Source organism: Neodiprion fabricii, chromosome 2 (genome assembly GCF_021155785.1).
Source record: "Neodiprion fabricii isolate iyNeoFabr1 chromosome 2, iyNeoFabr1.1, whole genome shotgun sequence".
NCBI classification, from domain to species: Eukaryota; Metazoa; Arthropoda; class Insecta; order Hymenoptera; family Diprionidae; genus Neodiprion; species Neodiprion fabricii.
In genome coordinates, this window is record NC_060240.1 from 27,159,074 (window position 1) to 27,173,539 (window position 14,466).

Consider the following 14,466-nt stretch of genomic DNA (forward strand, 5'->3'; position numbering starts at 1 on the left):
TAAAAATTCCAATACAGTTGAAGCAATGACTGGTAAAAATATCGATTTGTACCCGGTGCACAAACTCCGGTAATAGACAGCTTTGTGTTGGTAGAAAATTGAGATGATTTATTCACATTTCATTTTTCCTCGTTTCTTTTCCAGCTAGTCCGAAGACCCGACACTGCATACGTAGTTCGGTTAGAAAATTACAAAATTTATTGGAAAATTATTATACCGGGACAATATCTTGAAACTTGAAAATCAACCGCGCATGCGCCAAATAATTCAATGTCATTGGTCGGCGAAATCTTTCCGCAGCGATATTCTTGTATGCGATGCAGGCGGGCCAACCTACGAAAAATCTGTACGTTTGAATTTACAAAGAGCATAATAAGCATTGAATTCCGACCGATCTCTGAAGAATCAACTTTCCGACCCAGTAACAAATGCTCCCTAAACCTTTCCGAGTGACTACCTCAATTATTTAAGATTCTAACCTCGAAAATTCGTATCGACTACATTGCCGCCGGAATCAGTTTGACAGCTGAGACTCGGGATGGTCAGCCTGCGCGAACAGCCGATAAAACTCGCGCATGCGCGGCTGATTTTAAAGTTTCAAGAGACTGTCCCGGTACACTTACTAGGCAAAAACTCTTAGCAATATTAAAACTCGTTGGTTAAACATTGATATTTTTTTTTTCCGAGAGACACGAGCCTGAGGGATGGCCGTTCGATGGATAGAACACGATGAACACTGAGCGAAGCGTCGTGAATTCGGTTATCGGGCAAGCTCGGCTTTAGAGGCATCGGATCGAAGGGATGCGCGATAATTGTCTTTGAAGATAGCGGAGGGAGCGAGTAGTCCGGGTAAGGTAGGTACTTAATGGAGCAATATCATTACCGTATCTAAATTGCAGCTACAGGCCTAGCAAGCGGTAGCCCCATTGTCTATTCGAGGTTCAAACCTCTGTTGGTATTCAAACAACGCCACTTCTCGCCCTCCGCCGTGTCACCGTCAGAATCCAGATTCTGGTTCGTACAGTTAGGAAAATAAACAGAAACGGTTCCCCGTTCGACAGCATCACGTATTCGATGAGCCACCCTTACAGCTCCATGCCCTACAGCCCCAGCCAGATCCTCGATTCCCGCCACATCCTTCCGACATCTCATCCGTATCGTGTCGCCCCGCCTTGAATGATGACAAACGCACGAAGAGTCCGGGAAAACGTATCGCAGTCCGGAGTCTAGACAATCCAGGAAATTACGAAAAACGAACACTCGTGCCGACCGGTAGAACCGAGGCGAAGAAATATTTATAACACGGGAGGATCCTGGCACGATCACGAATGTCCTTTGACGCGCGACGCTCTTCTCATTCCGTGAAATCCAGGATTATACCTACCCCGAGCAAACAGAACGTCGCGCTGTTTTTGCTGCTCGTTCTACGAAGTGGATGGAAACTTTTACTACGCTCATCGGTAAACGCGATCTATCACGTCGTAGTGCAATCAATTAGCCGAGCGTGTGCTCGACAAGCGTAAATATGCATTTTGCGAATCGGAAATCGAGCCAAGGCGGAGCGTTCTCAACGCATCAAAAAATTGTTCGCGTTTAACAAAGATCAGTAATCGGATACAGTTCGTAAATAGCGAACATTTTTCAAAACTACGTTCACAAGAATTCCGTCATGCTGGATTCCAAGAGCCCTCGAGCAACGGAGGAAAACTTGAAAGGTGAAAAGAACATTTTATAATTAATACTCGTGTATCGGGTCGTAGAATTGAAAAGTTGAAAAGCGATTTCTATGTACAACACGATTAAAAGTACGGAGTGATCTAAGTTATAATTGTCCTGAACTCGGCATACCCGACAGGAGTCCAACGCGACGTCCATGGTCTCCTTGAAAGATCCCGGTGCTTTTCACAGGCGAGGATTCGGCCGATTGAACGAATTTGTATCGACTGGTCCACGCGAGCAGAAGGGAGACGACGAGAGCTTGCGGAACGGTCACCGACTCCGTAATGCAGTCACGTATATCCCACTACACCCGCACATGGTGTGGGAGAGTGGCGGGCTGCCGGTGTTGGTCAGACGGTGCGGAATTGCTAGTGGTAATACCCAACGTACTGCCGTTTGCCACAGAGCACTGCGGCAAATCCGCGGTGCGAAAGCTTCGCCTTCGGCGTGGAGCCAGTCAAACGACTAATCCCTCCCATATACATGCCCATGGGAAAGGGATCGAGCAGTGACAATGTCTGGCGACAGCACGATCCGGTCGTGCCCACATGTTCCGTTCCTGCAGGTCCTGTGACGTACCTTCATTACCGACAGATAGACAGTTAGATAGACAGACGGATAGATAGATGAATATACAGACGACCAATGTCGTGTATATTGTGGGAATGTTTGCCGTGCGGGTCAATTATATCAGATTCTGTATGACAAACCGCCGAAGCGGGATCAATGGTCGAAGAACGACTGGCTACAGGTTTTGCGAGAACGAAGGATGCGATGGAACGTTACGATGGTTGACTCGAGTGAACAGCTCGTATATACTTAGGTGTAAATGTGACATTGGCAGGAATTTTTGTAGAAGAAGAAGCTCAGAGAGCTTGGCTCTGACTTTCGATTTGTTCCTTTGTCGAAGAACGACACATCCGAATGTCTGCGGGCCACTTACCGAGTGCCGAAGAAGAACATGACCGGAGTTTGAGATTTTCATCGAACCGTGATGTTTGACTACCAGGACGCACATGGGGATAGGCGTGTAATTACGAACCAGCCGGAAGACGCGCCATTGGTCGTGATCCGGACAATTGAGGTCTACCCGTTCTAACCGACGTGTTTAATACCCATTTTGTAATTAGCGTGTTTCGCCGGGGAAATCAATCAAAGCACAAATGTTCCAACTGTCGTTTCCGTGAGTCGGATGTCGTATATAGAAACTGCTACCGAGTCGAGGCTGAGTTTCGGCTCTTATTATTATTCGGTCAGAGTACTTCCAATTGTTAGTGCCAAATTAGGGGGACAAGTTCTCGGAGAGTTGGGAGAAGATATTTGGCCTATCCGTAGCTGCGTAGACGCCGGTAATTTACGACGGGCGATCATTGTTCAGGGATATTAGTTTCATTGTGGCCAAAGCGGTGGAATATGATCGATCCGAAGTATACTCGACATTAAGGTTTTTTCGATTTAACGTCCGGGACATGTCGCGGTCAAGAATGATTGTTACGTGATACACAAGAGACGAAACTGGATGTTTCGCCTTGCGGGTAGTATCATCTCAAGACTTCGAAAATGTTTGGAATAAATGTTTCGTCAATCATGGTTTGGAGTATGAAGAGAAAATGTTTGAAAGTAGGATTGGAAATTACGTTCGATGTTGCTGGGTACACGGAATCCTGCCTCCTTGACTAAAAGCTTGGGAGTTTCCAAGTGAAAACTCTATTTGCCCCTGAGCCAAGAGAAACACGTTTCCAAAGTATGTGCCTGCAGCTAGGAACGCCGTTACGTCGCTAAACCGTAAGCAAATATTACCAAAGTTCTTGACGTTTGAACTTGGATGATAAAACCGATACATATCTATCTTCCTTTACCCGCAGACGTTTGTCTACGTATAATAGTATCCGATTCGATTTTATAAACACACTATTACCTCGACGGCGAGAGGCGAGAAAATGGAAAATAGAAAAGTGAAAATAAATTGTGCCAGAATTTTCGCGAACGACGATAAGTGAAAGAAGAAAATTCAATTTCTCACCGCGGTACGAGGGATAAAAGAAGAAGGAATTCGCGGTTCGTTCATACTTTTGAGGAAAATTCTTAGCTCCAACGAAGTCGTTTATCGTATAACACGGTTTATTGGCCACTTATTGGGATTCGCGGTCGGTGGAACTCGGCCCAACAGGTGAATCATATCCGCCTACCTATTCCGTGGAAAATAGTTGCCCATAAACGATACGGGGCTGAAAAAAATTCAACCCACTTTTGACCGGGGATCGAAATTCCATAACGTGTAAGCCACTTTGCAATAATACCAAAAAATACTATAGTCCACATTGGGGTACAGCGATACTTGATGTAAATTTTTTGTTTTTCCCCGTTCGATATGCCGACGATAAAACAAGCATCCTGATTTTCTCCGCAGATATGTTTATTTATATTGACACTAAAAATACTTGGGATATTTCTTACCTTGTGATAATTGGAAGCGAGCAGCAGGTAGTTACGATCGGCCGAAATCTCGTAGTCGAAACTGATAGCCAGGATCTGCAAACGACGTAGGAAATACTATCAGAACAATTGAAGGTCGGACTGAAATCGGTTACATTTCAAGGGTGGTAAAGTCTTTGGAAAGAGGGATTGAACGAAAACCAATTGCAGCGGAGAATTTAGGAGTGGGATCCGGTCTGACATGAAAAAAAAATAAAATCTTTCCCACGGGTCTGGATGGCGATAAGAGAAATTTTCTGCGAGATAGACGAAGCTTAACTAACGATTTAGGACAAACGCGTTACCGTCGTTAAAAATAATGGCGATTTACTTTCCGACAAGAATACGACAAGAACGACTTTTCTGATAAATTACAACAAGCTTCTTCGTTAAAGGAAACCTGTTTTTCAGTTCTTGGATTCCCGACGTTTTTGCAAACGTCCTCGAAATGAATTCAAGGTAAAAGATATACCTTAATTACAAGGAAAAACTAAATGGCCATTAATTTTTCTCAATGTAAATATTAAATCACAACACAGCTAGCTAATCGACCATATCGTTTAGCTCGTAATGCGAAAAAAAAACGAGTAAAAATAAAAAAAATTCCAGAGAAAACATATATACACACGTAATCTTTGTCTTGCTCAGATTTAGTTATCCACTTAAGCAATTAAGTAACCGTTATCTCTCCGCGTTTCTACTAATTGTCTCCCTCGAGTCTTGAGAGAAGGGTAAAACGCTTAGGTATATGTATATGCCTATAAAACGTTCGACGATATTCCGTAGAAAAATGTTTCTTTTTCCAAACCCATAAAATTTTCTTCTGTTTAAATCCTTGAGGAAAAAAAAAAAAAAAAAAAAAAGTATACAACGTAGATGCTGCGCAGGTAATAAGAACGAGTGTGAGATGGGGTGGGAAAAAATTTATCAACTTTGAGGTGAACTTAGAAGGCGAGACACGAGTGAAGACAGGAAAATAAAAGAGGCGGGAGGGAAATTCTCGAGACGGTCTGGCGCGTAGAGAAAATTGTTATACCTGCAAGGCGGCGTGTTACTATCGGAGCTTCCTTATTGCTCGCTGAATGTACGCAGCAATTTGGCAAAATGACGATAATATATAATATAACTACGAGAAGGTAAAAGGTTTCGTCTCAACCTTTATCGCGGAAGGCGGCTCCCCCTCCCTCCCGCGCCCCTATCTCTTTATTTCTATCTCCTATCATGGTAATCAAATTTCTTCAATTTCCTCGACGCATGGTTGCGGCGGTGCGTTCCTGCAGTAATTTATCACAATGATAATAATCATAATAGGAAGGGCAATAATCGTAATGTGTAATGACAATGCCGGAGCAGCTTCGGGTCACGGTGTGCCGACTTCCCGGCAGCAAGAGAGGAACCGGTCCCAGAAGTAATTCACCGCCAGGCGGGTTTGTAAATACGGAAACCGGGAAAATGATTAAAACTGTTGAAAAATCGTGTCTCGTTGTCAGAGGTGAAGCTTATCCTCAAAATTGCAACGATAATAAGCGGTAGGAATTTTATAATTACGACTAGGTCCCGGATTGATATGTAAATACATCGATTTCATTCGTTATTTGGTTTTCTAGATAAAGTATGATGATTAGAGCCAGAAAATGTAGTTTATATTTTTCATACTTTTACACGAAAATTGCAATAGTCAATAGTTCATAATTTTTGGTATTAAAACTGGAGGGAACTGTATAATTTTTTGCTATAATTTTTTGTATAATTAATTGTATAATTTTTTGCACAAAAAACGCAAACAACAATACTGTAAAATTCACGTTTCCTATTCACTTGCAGAGCGGTGCAAATTTCATTTCGCCCCAATCACATCCCGTGAAGTAGAAAGATCTTTTAGTAAATATAAACCGTTGTTCCGAACAAACAGAAGGAGTTTTAATTTTTTCAAATTCCAAAAAATATGTTACCGTGTATCCCAAAAACTCAAACAACGAGGCGGAAACAGAGCGAAATCATCTTACTTCAAGTACATTAATTTTTTATACCCTACTCTAAATAATTTTGTCAAAATAAAGTGTATTCCATTCGACAATTGTTGTTATTTTTCACTCCATATTTTTTTCCACGAGTCTGTATTATACGTAGATATTTAAAAAATTTTAATACATATTTATACGAGTCCTATAGTAGTGTAGGATGAACCAGACTACGTACCGAGTGTATAAGTACGTTTGGCCGATGATTAAACTCGTTAGCAATTACTCAAGCTGTGCTGATTCAATTTGTCACCACACGGTACAACGTTTTTAGAGATACATGCATCGGTAGCGAACGGTCAAGTGCCGCAAAGTCTGCCAGAGGTCTCCGGACTCTGCAACTTTCGACGTTAAAACAATAAGCGTATACAGTTAAGGATCACGATTTTAGACGGAAGTTTACAGACAATTTCAAGTCGGACGACAGCCGTCTCTCTCCTTCTTTTCCACATCCGTACCTCGAGTTATGCACCACGGCTTATGTATGTTCATCCAATTATCCACCCCAACGTAACGTATAAACGTCAAGAAATTCAGTCCATGCTCATCGTCGTCCAGAGTTATTATAATACGCGGTATCGAAAGTTCCGCAACTTTTCACGAGTCAAAAAATATGTACATCGGTTCAAGACGCGAGTTTGAAAACTCTTATTATAGATACCGAATTACCCGTCATTTTTATTTATTTATTTTTTTTTCCTTCTAAAAATTAACCGACAATATACGAGCAAATGCGTTTTATCGAGTCTCTTAACCCAGCCATGTGCATAAGTAAGGAAAGTAACAGAGAGAGAGCGAGGGAGAGAGAGAGAGAGTTTCTTAGGCAAGAAACGAGCAAGCAGCAAGAAGGGTGAACGAGATGGGGGTATAACGCTGAGTGGTTTTACGAGACGATGATTCTCACCGCCGTTCAGTGGGAACTTTTCGAAATGGTCGGTGTACGTAGAGGTTGGGGGGGTTATTTTAAGGCTCACGTCACAGTGCGGGTTCAGCTGGGACTCGAAATACCCGCCCCCTTCACCCCTCGGCAACATGCAACCCGTGCTCACCCACTTCGAGGCAAGAAATGAACTCATCTCAGCCGAGGGGATTGGCTCACGGACAGATTCCGTGCAAAGCTGCAATGTGACCGCGGAAGGGCGGAAATCATACTGGAAATTCACTTCCGAATACAAAGAACGCGACGCGGAAAGACGTGGAAGTCGCGATAAAAATTAACGATTTTACGTAATAACTGCAGTCGCGTTTTGATTCTTCAATTCTTACACGAAATTACGTGGGTGCGCGATAAAGAGGTTTTTCAGAATTTCGAGGAAAGATAGGAAGGAGATGGCGTTAAAGGGAAGATAGCGAACGGAGTGACTTGGAGAAATACCGTGGCGGAAAATTCAACAAAGGAATTTTTAACGCCAAGTTTTCTTCATGGTCTTCGGATCTATTAAGTATATGTACATATACGGAGGTGTGCCTGTGTATGTACACACATGCATGTATATGTCTATATACGCAGAGATCCGGAGAGAATGAATCCCGGAGCCGGAGGGTGAGTTTTCTTCAAAGGAGTCTCTTTGTGCGAAAGACCGGCTGCAAAAATCTACTCACCATGTTTGTTACTTCTAGTATTGTCCTCGAAGTACCCGAGGTCACGTTGCGAATCACCAAGTTTCCACTTTCGTCTTGGAATAGAATTTCACTACCTGAAAAGTTAGAGAACGAGAATAAGAACGAGAATGAATGTAACAGGAGGAGGGATAACGTTATTCCTACATTCTTTCGCCTTCCGTGTACCATGTATAAATGGATTTTCTCTCTCGCCTGGGACAAATGGATTGAAATTAACAAAGCATATTGTGTAAAAGGTTCAGCCGATCCTTTCGCAACGTCGCCGAGATAGGCCGGAAATTGGTGAATTTCACTCGCAATCTGAACAGGACAGCGCGATTCGGATGATGCAGCGTCGCCGAATCATCGGCCGGATTGAGGAATGACCGGTGGACTGGAAATACGCGTATTATAGGCGTGCATTCATGACGCACAAAATCCGACCGCCGCATACCGAGTATTCAGGAAAACACTACGCTCGCCGGATATTAGCTTCCTCACTTCCGTTGTCAAATATTCGACGATCCGAATCGAGCAAACCCGTAGCCTGCAGATATATATTCCTGCACTTCACTTCGGTAGAAATCAATCAACCGTTGAGAAACCCGATTTTCCATATTTCCATTCTTTCTAAGCCTGTTCGAATCTCGAAATAAAGCGTACCGCAAAAATAGGATGTACGTATAAATGATAGCGATGGCCCCTGAGCTAAAAATAATCGATGGAACCGAAATTTCTTAAAGTCTTAATAGCGGAAACGTTTTTTGATAATTTACAGTTTCATTCGAAACGTTTTTCTATTTCATGTGAAAATATTCATTTATCATTCGCTTGTTACTCGGTAAGTAAAACAATAATAATAATCGATACTTTAGTCACACAAATTGATATTGTATCGCATCGTTCGTGGCAGTGAAAAATAATCGATTATTTTTGGTAATTCTTAGTAAACAAGACATTCAAAAACATCCGCACTTGACACGAAACTGATTTCACCGAGTTTGGTTTTCGTGAAAAGGGAAATGGAAGAGTGAATTCGATTATCAGCTGATTGTTTCACCCTCGCTTCGAAGAAAAGAAAAACGTTTCCTTTCAAAAAATTGCTACCTAGATACTCGGGTTCCCTTATTAAACAAGCAATATATTCGTCTACATCCACACAGTTTCATATTTTAGTTAATTTAAATTATTTCAAGATAAGTGTGCGTTTCGGTAAAACTAGAGTACGAGAAACCTTTTACTTAACCAGGATTCGACCGAAATGGAATTGAAAATTCATTAACTGGGACAAAACGGGTCTGAACCACGAAACAGGGTAGTTTCTACCCTTCGATGATCCGCCATACATGCTGCCTACTTGTGCCATAAATATTAGAATCGAGACACCGGTCAGTGGAGTTTCGAACCTACGGATCGACCGGATCCCGGACTTCGAATAACCGCGAAATCCTGCGCTTTGTTTCGTACTAAAAGTTTTCTCGTCCAATTCGTAAGGTTCGATTTTATTTACTGTTTTTTTCCCCCTTGTAGCAGCCATATCTTTCAATTCAATATTGGAATGACATACTACAATTAAAAAAAAAAAAAAGAAAACGAACGCGTCATGTATTAATGTTTCATTCAACCGCTTATACGACGTGAATTAATTTTCATTCGATGAAAAGTGAAAATACAACGAAAAAAATTTGTATTTGATTTAAAGACGCTTGTTTCGATCTGACAGAAAAGTCTACAGCAGGGACAAATAAAAAAAAAAAAAAAAATACGTTCATTCGTAGAAGGTGATAAATTTCGCGTTATATAACGTTCGAAGGTGTCGACAGCTCCAAAATTTCTACACCAGTACGAATCTATACAGGCATTAAAAAGAGACGCGTGGCTATGAGGTTGAAGAAGAATCGTCCCTGAGACCCAGAGGGACCTGTTACCGAAAGATAACAATGACGCTGAGGAAGGAGTAACTCGGCGTCGTCGTCGAAGATCGCGAGAGAGATAAAGAGAGAGAGAAAGAGAGAGATGGTTCGTAGAATCGTGAGCATCTGGGCGTATCATCGGCAAGTGTCGCGGCTCCAGCCCCACGGGAATACATCTTGAAGGGGCTTGAAGGGGGGGGGGGGGGGGGGGGGGAGAGGGAGGGAATTCGGGAAACCTGGGAATGAAAATCTCCCCCTGGGGATCGTCGCCCGATTCGCGGTGAACTTGCCGGCGGATGGAGAAGGAAGTGAGAGAAAGTAAGGGGTGGCGGTTTCGAACGCGAAAATTATGCAATAAGAATTAGAACTTTCCCTGCACGGCCCGTTTCACTTTGTCGAAAAATCTAGGAAGATATCCCACGCAACCGAGCGTAACCGGGTTCTTAGGTTGGTCTTTTTTTCTCCCCTCGAGTTCACCCCGACTCACCTGCTGCTCGTCTCTCCCATCATCGTCTCTTCCACGGAAAGGAGAAATACTCGCGAAGCAGCGGTTTTCACTTTTGTTATACGAAAACGACGAAGCCTAGTAGAGCAGGGACGCGGCTGGTTTATACCTTGGGGGAGGGGGGTGGTTCAACGGGGGGTGAAACTCTGCAAAGCCCCGTGTCTTTATTATATTTATGGAAGTGCGGTGTCGGCAAAAGTTTTCCCGAGGTGAACACCAACCCTTTCTTCGCCCCGACGTTAAGAGAGCCGGACTAAGACACCGCAGTTTGTACTTTGCGGCAAATTTAAACGTCTGCCCGTATTTAACATAGGGTGAAATATGCATCAGGATTATATGATATACATACTAGGGTGTTTCAGAAAAAAAATAATTTACGATTTTCCACCGTGGCACATCCTAAAAAGTTTGCTCAGGTTGAAAGAATATTTCCGTCAAAAGAAGAGTTTTCTACGTTATGTGGAAGATTGCTTTCGTTTGATTTTTCACTTTTTTTTTTAAACAGTTTTTCTTTTTTTTTTTTGAATTTTTGATGATACACGTTGTAGCACTTCAATTATTATTATTTCACTCCTGACATTTGTATTCAAACCAAAGATCACGATCCATAGCACAACGATACATCAACCGGGAATCTTATTCACCTAACATAAAAGATCATATTAAATTATAACTATTTTATGAAGTTGAATTAACAATGAAAAATTTCTGACATACACTCCTCACACATCAATTGGAGACCAAAAATTACAAGTGTGAGTCTTTTTTGCGACTTGAATTGATTTTATGATTGATGTAAGCATTAAAAAAGAATTTTTATCCACGACGCTTCATAGATTCAAAAAAAAAAAAAAATGTATGTAAAAGTGAAAAATCAATTGAACGCATAGAAAACTCATCTTTTGACAGAACGTTTCTTTTAACTTAAACGAACGTTTTAGGTGTTGCCATGGTGGAAAATCGCAATTATTTTTTCTGCAACACCCTAATACGTTACATACCTTATACCGTGAGAGATGAAGAATGAATAACAGAAGCGAGGGGAAATTTTTATAAGAAAAGATTTTTCTACGATACAGAAAGAAAGGAATGGAGAAGAATAAAATCACGGATCTAGCCGGAGACTCTGAATGAATGGCGACCTCAGGTCGGGCGGGGGGCTTAATCAGGGTTCGTTAAATATTATACCTACACCTTTTTCTCGAATATATATCGTCTCGAAAAGATCCGGTAATGAGAACCCAGGGGTCACGAGTCGATTCATCCGTACTTGCAGTCCCTCGTTTAATCCCTGCCATTACCCAGGGTGACGCCTTGTAAATGTTTATTTAAAAAATCGCTACCTACCCTCGTCTCATTCTCTGCGAAATAGGTCTGCGGGCTCGTGAATCGCGATATTTATTCCCTCGCTTCGCGTTCAATCCGCGGACACGAAGGATTCGTTCGTTTATTCGTCGTAATTTTTTGTTTTTTTTTTGCTCCGAGGATTGTCTTTTGTTTCTTTAAAATTTGTTTTAATTTCTTTTTTTTTCGGATTCGTAAAACGGTATCTCGTTACTGAAATCCATCGGAATCGTATAACCGGGAAATTGGCATATGTATTTGGGAAAAACAAGGGGAGGAAATTATCGTCCTTGTTTCATTAGCTTATATAAGAGAATACCGGGAGTTCCGATTTTATAGAAGACAAATTCAGCAAATCGTATTTTATACTTTTTCCCTCTCAACCAGGCGACAAAATCGCTTCAAACTTTACGGACAGATACGGTTTATGACCGCGTTTGCGTAAAAGTTGGCGAAAAAATAACGGAAATATGGGAATCAGCTATGCAGTAACGAGTCGTAATCTCAGAGTGCCTCTGTCAATTTTCCGAGCTTTTCTTAAAGAGTCCGCAAGCACAACTGCGAAACTCTGTGGTATGAAAAAGTTTGAACTGACTTTATTACCCGGGAGAATAAAAATAGCGTAAAAGACGATTTGCTTACGTGGTCGGTAGGTAAGCTTCGAAAATCTCTTAAAAGATAAAAAAATAGAAAATACTGAAATTATAATCAGAAGCTCGGAGATACCGATGCTCTGTTTCAAATCGCTTCAAAATTGGTAAAAATATATGCAGCGTATTCGATCGAACTCGTTCTGCGATCGCTAATTTCATTGAGTAAACAATTTTCTTTTAATTCGCTGAAACCCTTTTTTCATTACGTTTGCATAGATAAATGTTTAATTTTCTAACACTGCACCGATATTGTTTATCATCAAAAAATTGGCAATATCAAACGAATTATTGAAACAAAATAAATAAATAAATAAATAAAGAAACAACAATCTATCGTAGTTAAATAGTAGAATATATTTTGAATAAAATATACTACCACGGAGTGAAATTAAGATTTTTAACAATCTTAAATCGATTTCAAACGAAGCATCGGCATCTAATTTATTATTTGCAATACCGATATTTTCCTTATTTATATTTTCAAAACGATCTTCGTAAACCAACAAATATAATACTTCGATAAATACTCAACGTCCGACCGTCTCCGAACAATATAAATAAAAGAATTATAGATTTCCGTCCTTGACTGTAGAATAATTTTATTTTTTTTCCTTTTAAACGGCAATTATAATATAATCCTGAAAGTGACCGGTGATGATTTTGTCGCCAAATCGACGATACAGACAATTGTATAATATATTCAGGTCTATGGGATCACGCATATGATAATACCGATACCGTAGCTTCGCATTGTACGGATATAATTCACCGAGGCATACACAACGCGTACATTCGGCATGTATAATCCGGCAACGCGAGGCGTTGTATAAATTTCTGAATAAGCACAATGACACGCACATACATGTGTGTGTGTGTATATATATATATGTATATATATAGACATATCCATACGCCGATTAGGGTAGGTGGCCTGCAGATTTAGCTCACGATTATACCCATAAGCGGGGGCGTTAATACCGGGCAAAATTGGTTTCGCAGACTGGCGTTGGTGCCGGTGCGTTGCAGAAGCCGAGTCTTCGGCTCCGGTTTCCTGGGTTGCAAACCCTTCTCCTCCTCCTCCTCTTCATCCGCCATCGCCTCGCTATTTCGTCGTCGTTACTGCAGCATCCGATGGAACCGTGCGGTTTATCACGTAAACGCACATATGGAAACCGCATAGTCTATTACCTCAATTAGGCAAGGGTGCAGCCCACCGTGAACCTCATCAACTACCATAATTGATGCCGTGCAGGCTCACCTCCGACCATTTTCCATCCATATATATGTATATATATATATATATATATTTCATGAGAATGCAGCAGCCTGCGTTGTAGCTGCGTTTTTCCTACATTATTTTTTTTTTTTTTTTTTTTTTCATATAAAAAACAAAACGCACAATTACAAGTAACGGTTTGCGCTCGATTTTTTTTCACCCGAGTTTCGTTCGATCCTGGAGTAACAGTTTGACTATATTTATTAACAGGTGACTAACTTACCGCTTAGCCAGGTGCCGTTGAAACTCTTCGTAGCGAGGGATCCTCCGAGCCATTCTTCGAGAGTGATTCCCGAGGCTGATGGCGAATCGGATGAAGAATCGGCGGGGCTGCCGGTTAGGAGAAACACCGCCGCTATTATCAGAGCGATTACGACGATAGCGACGATGCTACCGATCAGCAAGCGACGCCATCCTTGACGTTTACTCTTCGTCATTAACTCCTGCAATTAGACGGGAAAGAAGAGGTGACGTTAATCAATCGGAAAGTATTCTTCCCAGTTTCGTATAATAATATAATCATTCACGTCGGTGTGCAAAGAGCTGATGTACCGCCGGAGATTCGAGCTGACTTTGATCCGAAATATTTTGCCAAACACACGACGTTGCAATTTCGAACGGATTGCAAACGTCGGTTAAATTGTGTGAATTTTTCGATTACTCGTATCGCAAAAAGTCGGCCGATTCGTTTGTCGGCAAATTGATCGGCGTGTAATATATCGACGAAAAAAGTTGACGGCAAAAATTCGCAGCAAAGAATCTGCGTAACGGCCGCAGCCGTTCGATTAAATTGAAATCAAGTCGACGACTGTGGGAGAGGCGTGAAAAAAGGTTAAACTTAATCACGGCATGCCTGAGAGAGCGAGGAGGGTTGGATGAAGGATGGGGTTGACAAATTATTACGAAAAAGAAGAAGAAGAAATAAAAAAAAAAAGTATTTCATTACTTTAAAGCGTTA

The 14,466-nt window shown here is 41.5% G+C and overlaps 1 protein-coding gene across 10 annotated transcripts in view; it reads right to left on the reverse strand.

Moving 5' to 3' along the window:
• The window catches only part of LOC124174945 (venom dipeptidyl peptidase 4), a 207,678-nt gene that overhangs the window by 38,609 nt on the left and 154,603 nt on the right, over positions 1-14,466 (reverse strand). For all 10 annotated transcript variants that reach the window (XM_046554627.1, XM_046554628.1, XM_046554629.1 and 7 more), the window contains exons 3-5: positions 13,732-13,951; positions 7,818-7,912; positions 4,177-4,251 (exon numbers count right to left, since the gene is read on the reverse strand). In XM_046554627.1, coding sequence (XP_046410583.1) covers positions 4,177-4,251; positions 7,818-7,912; positions 13,732-13,951 — 390 coding nt within the window. The remainder of the gene's footprint in view (positions 1-4,176; positions 4,252-7,817; positions 7,913-13,731; positions 13,952-14,466) is intronic.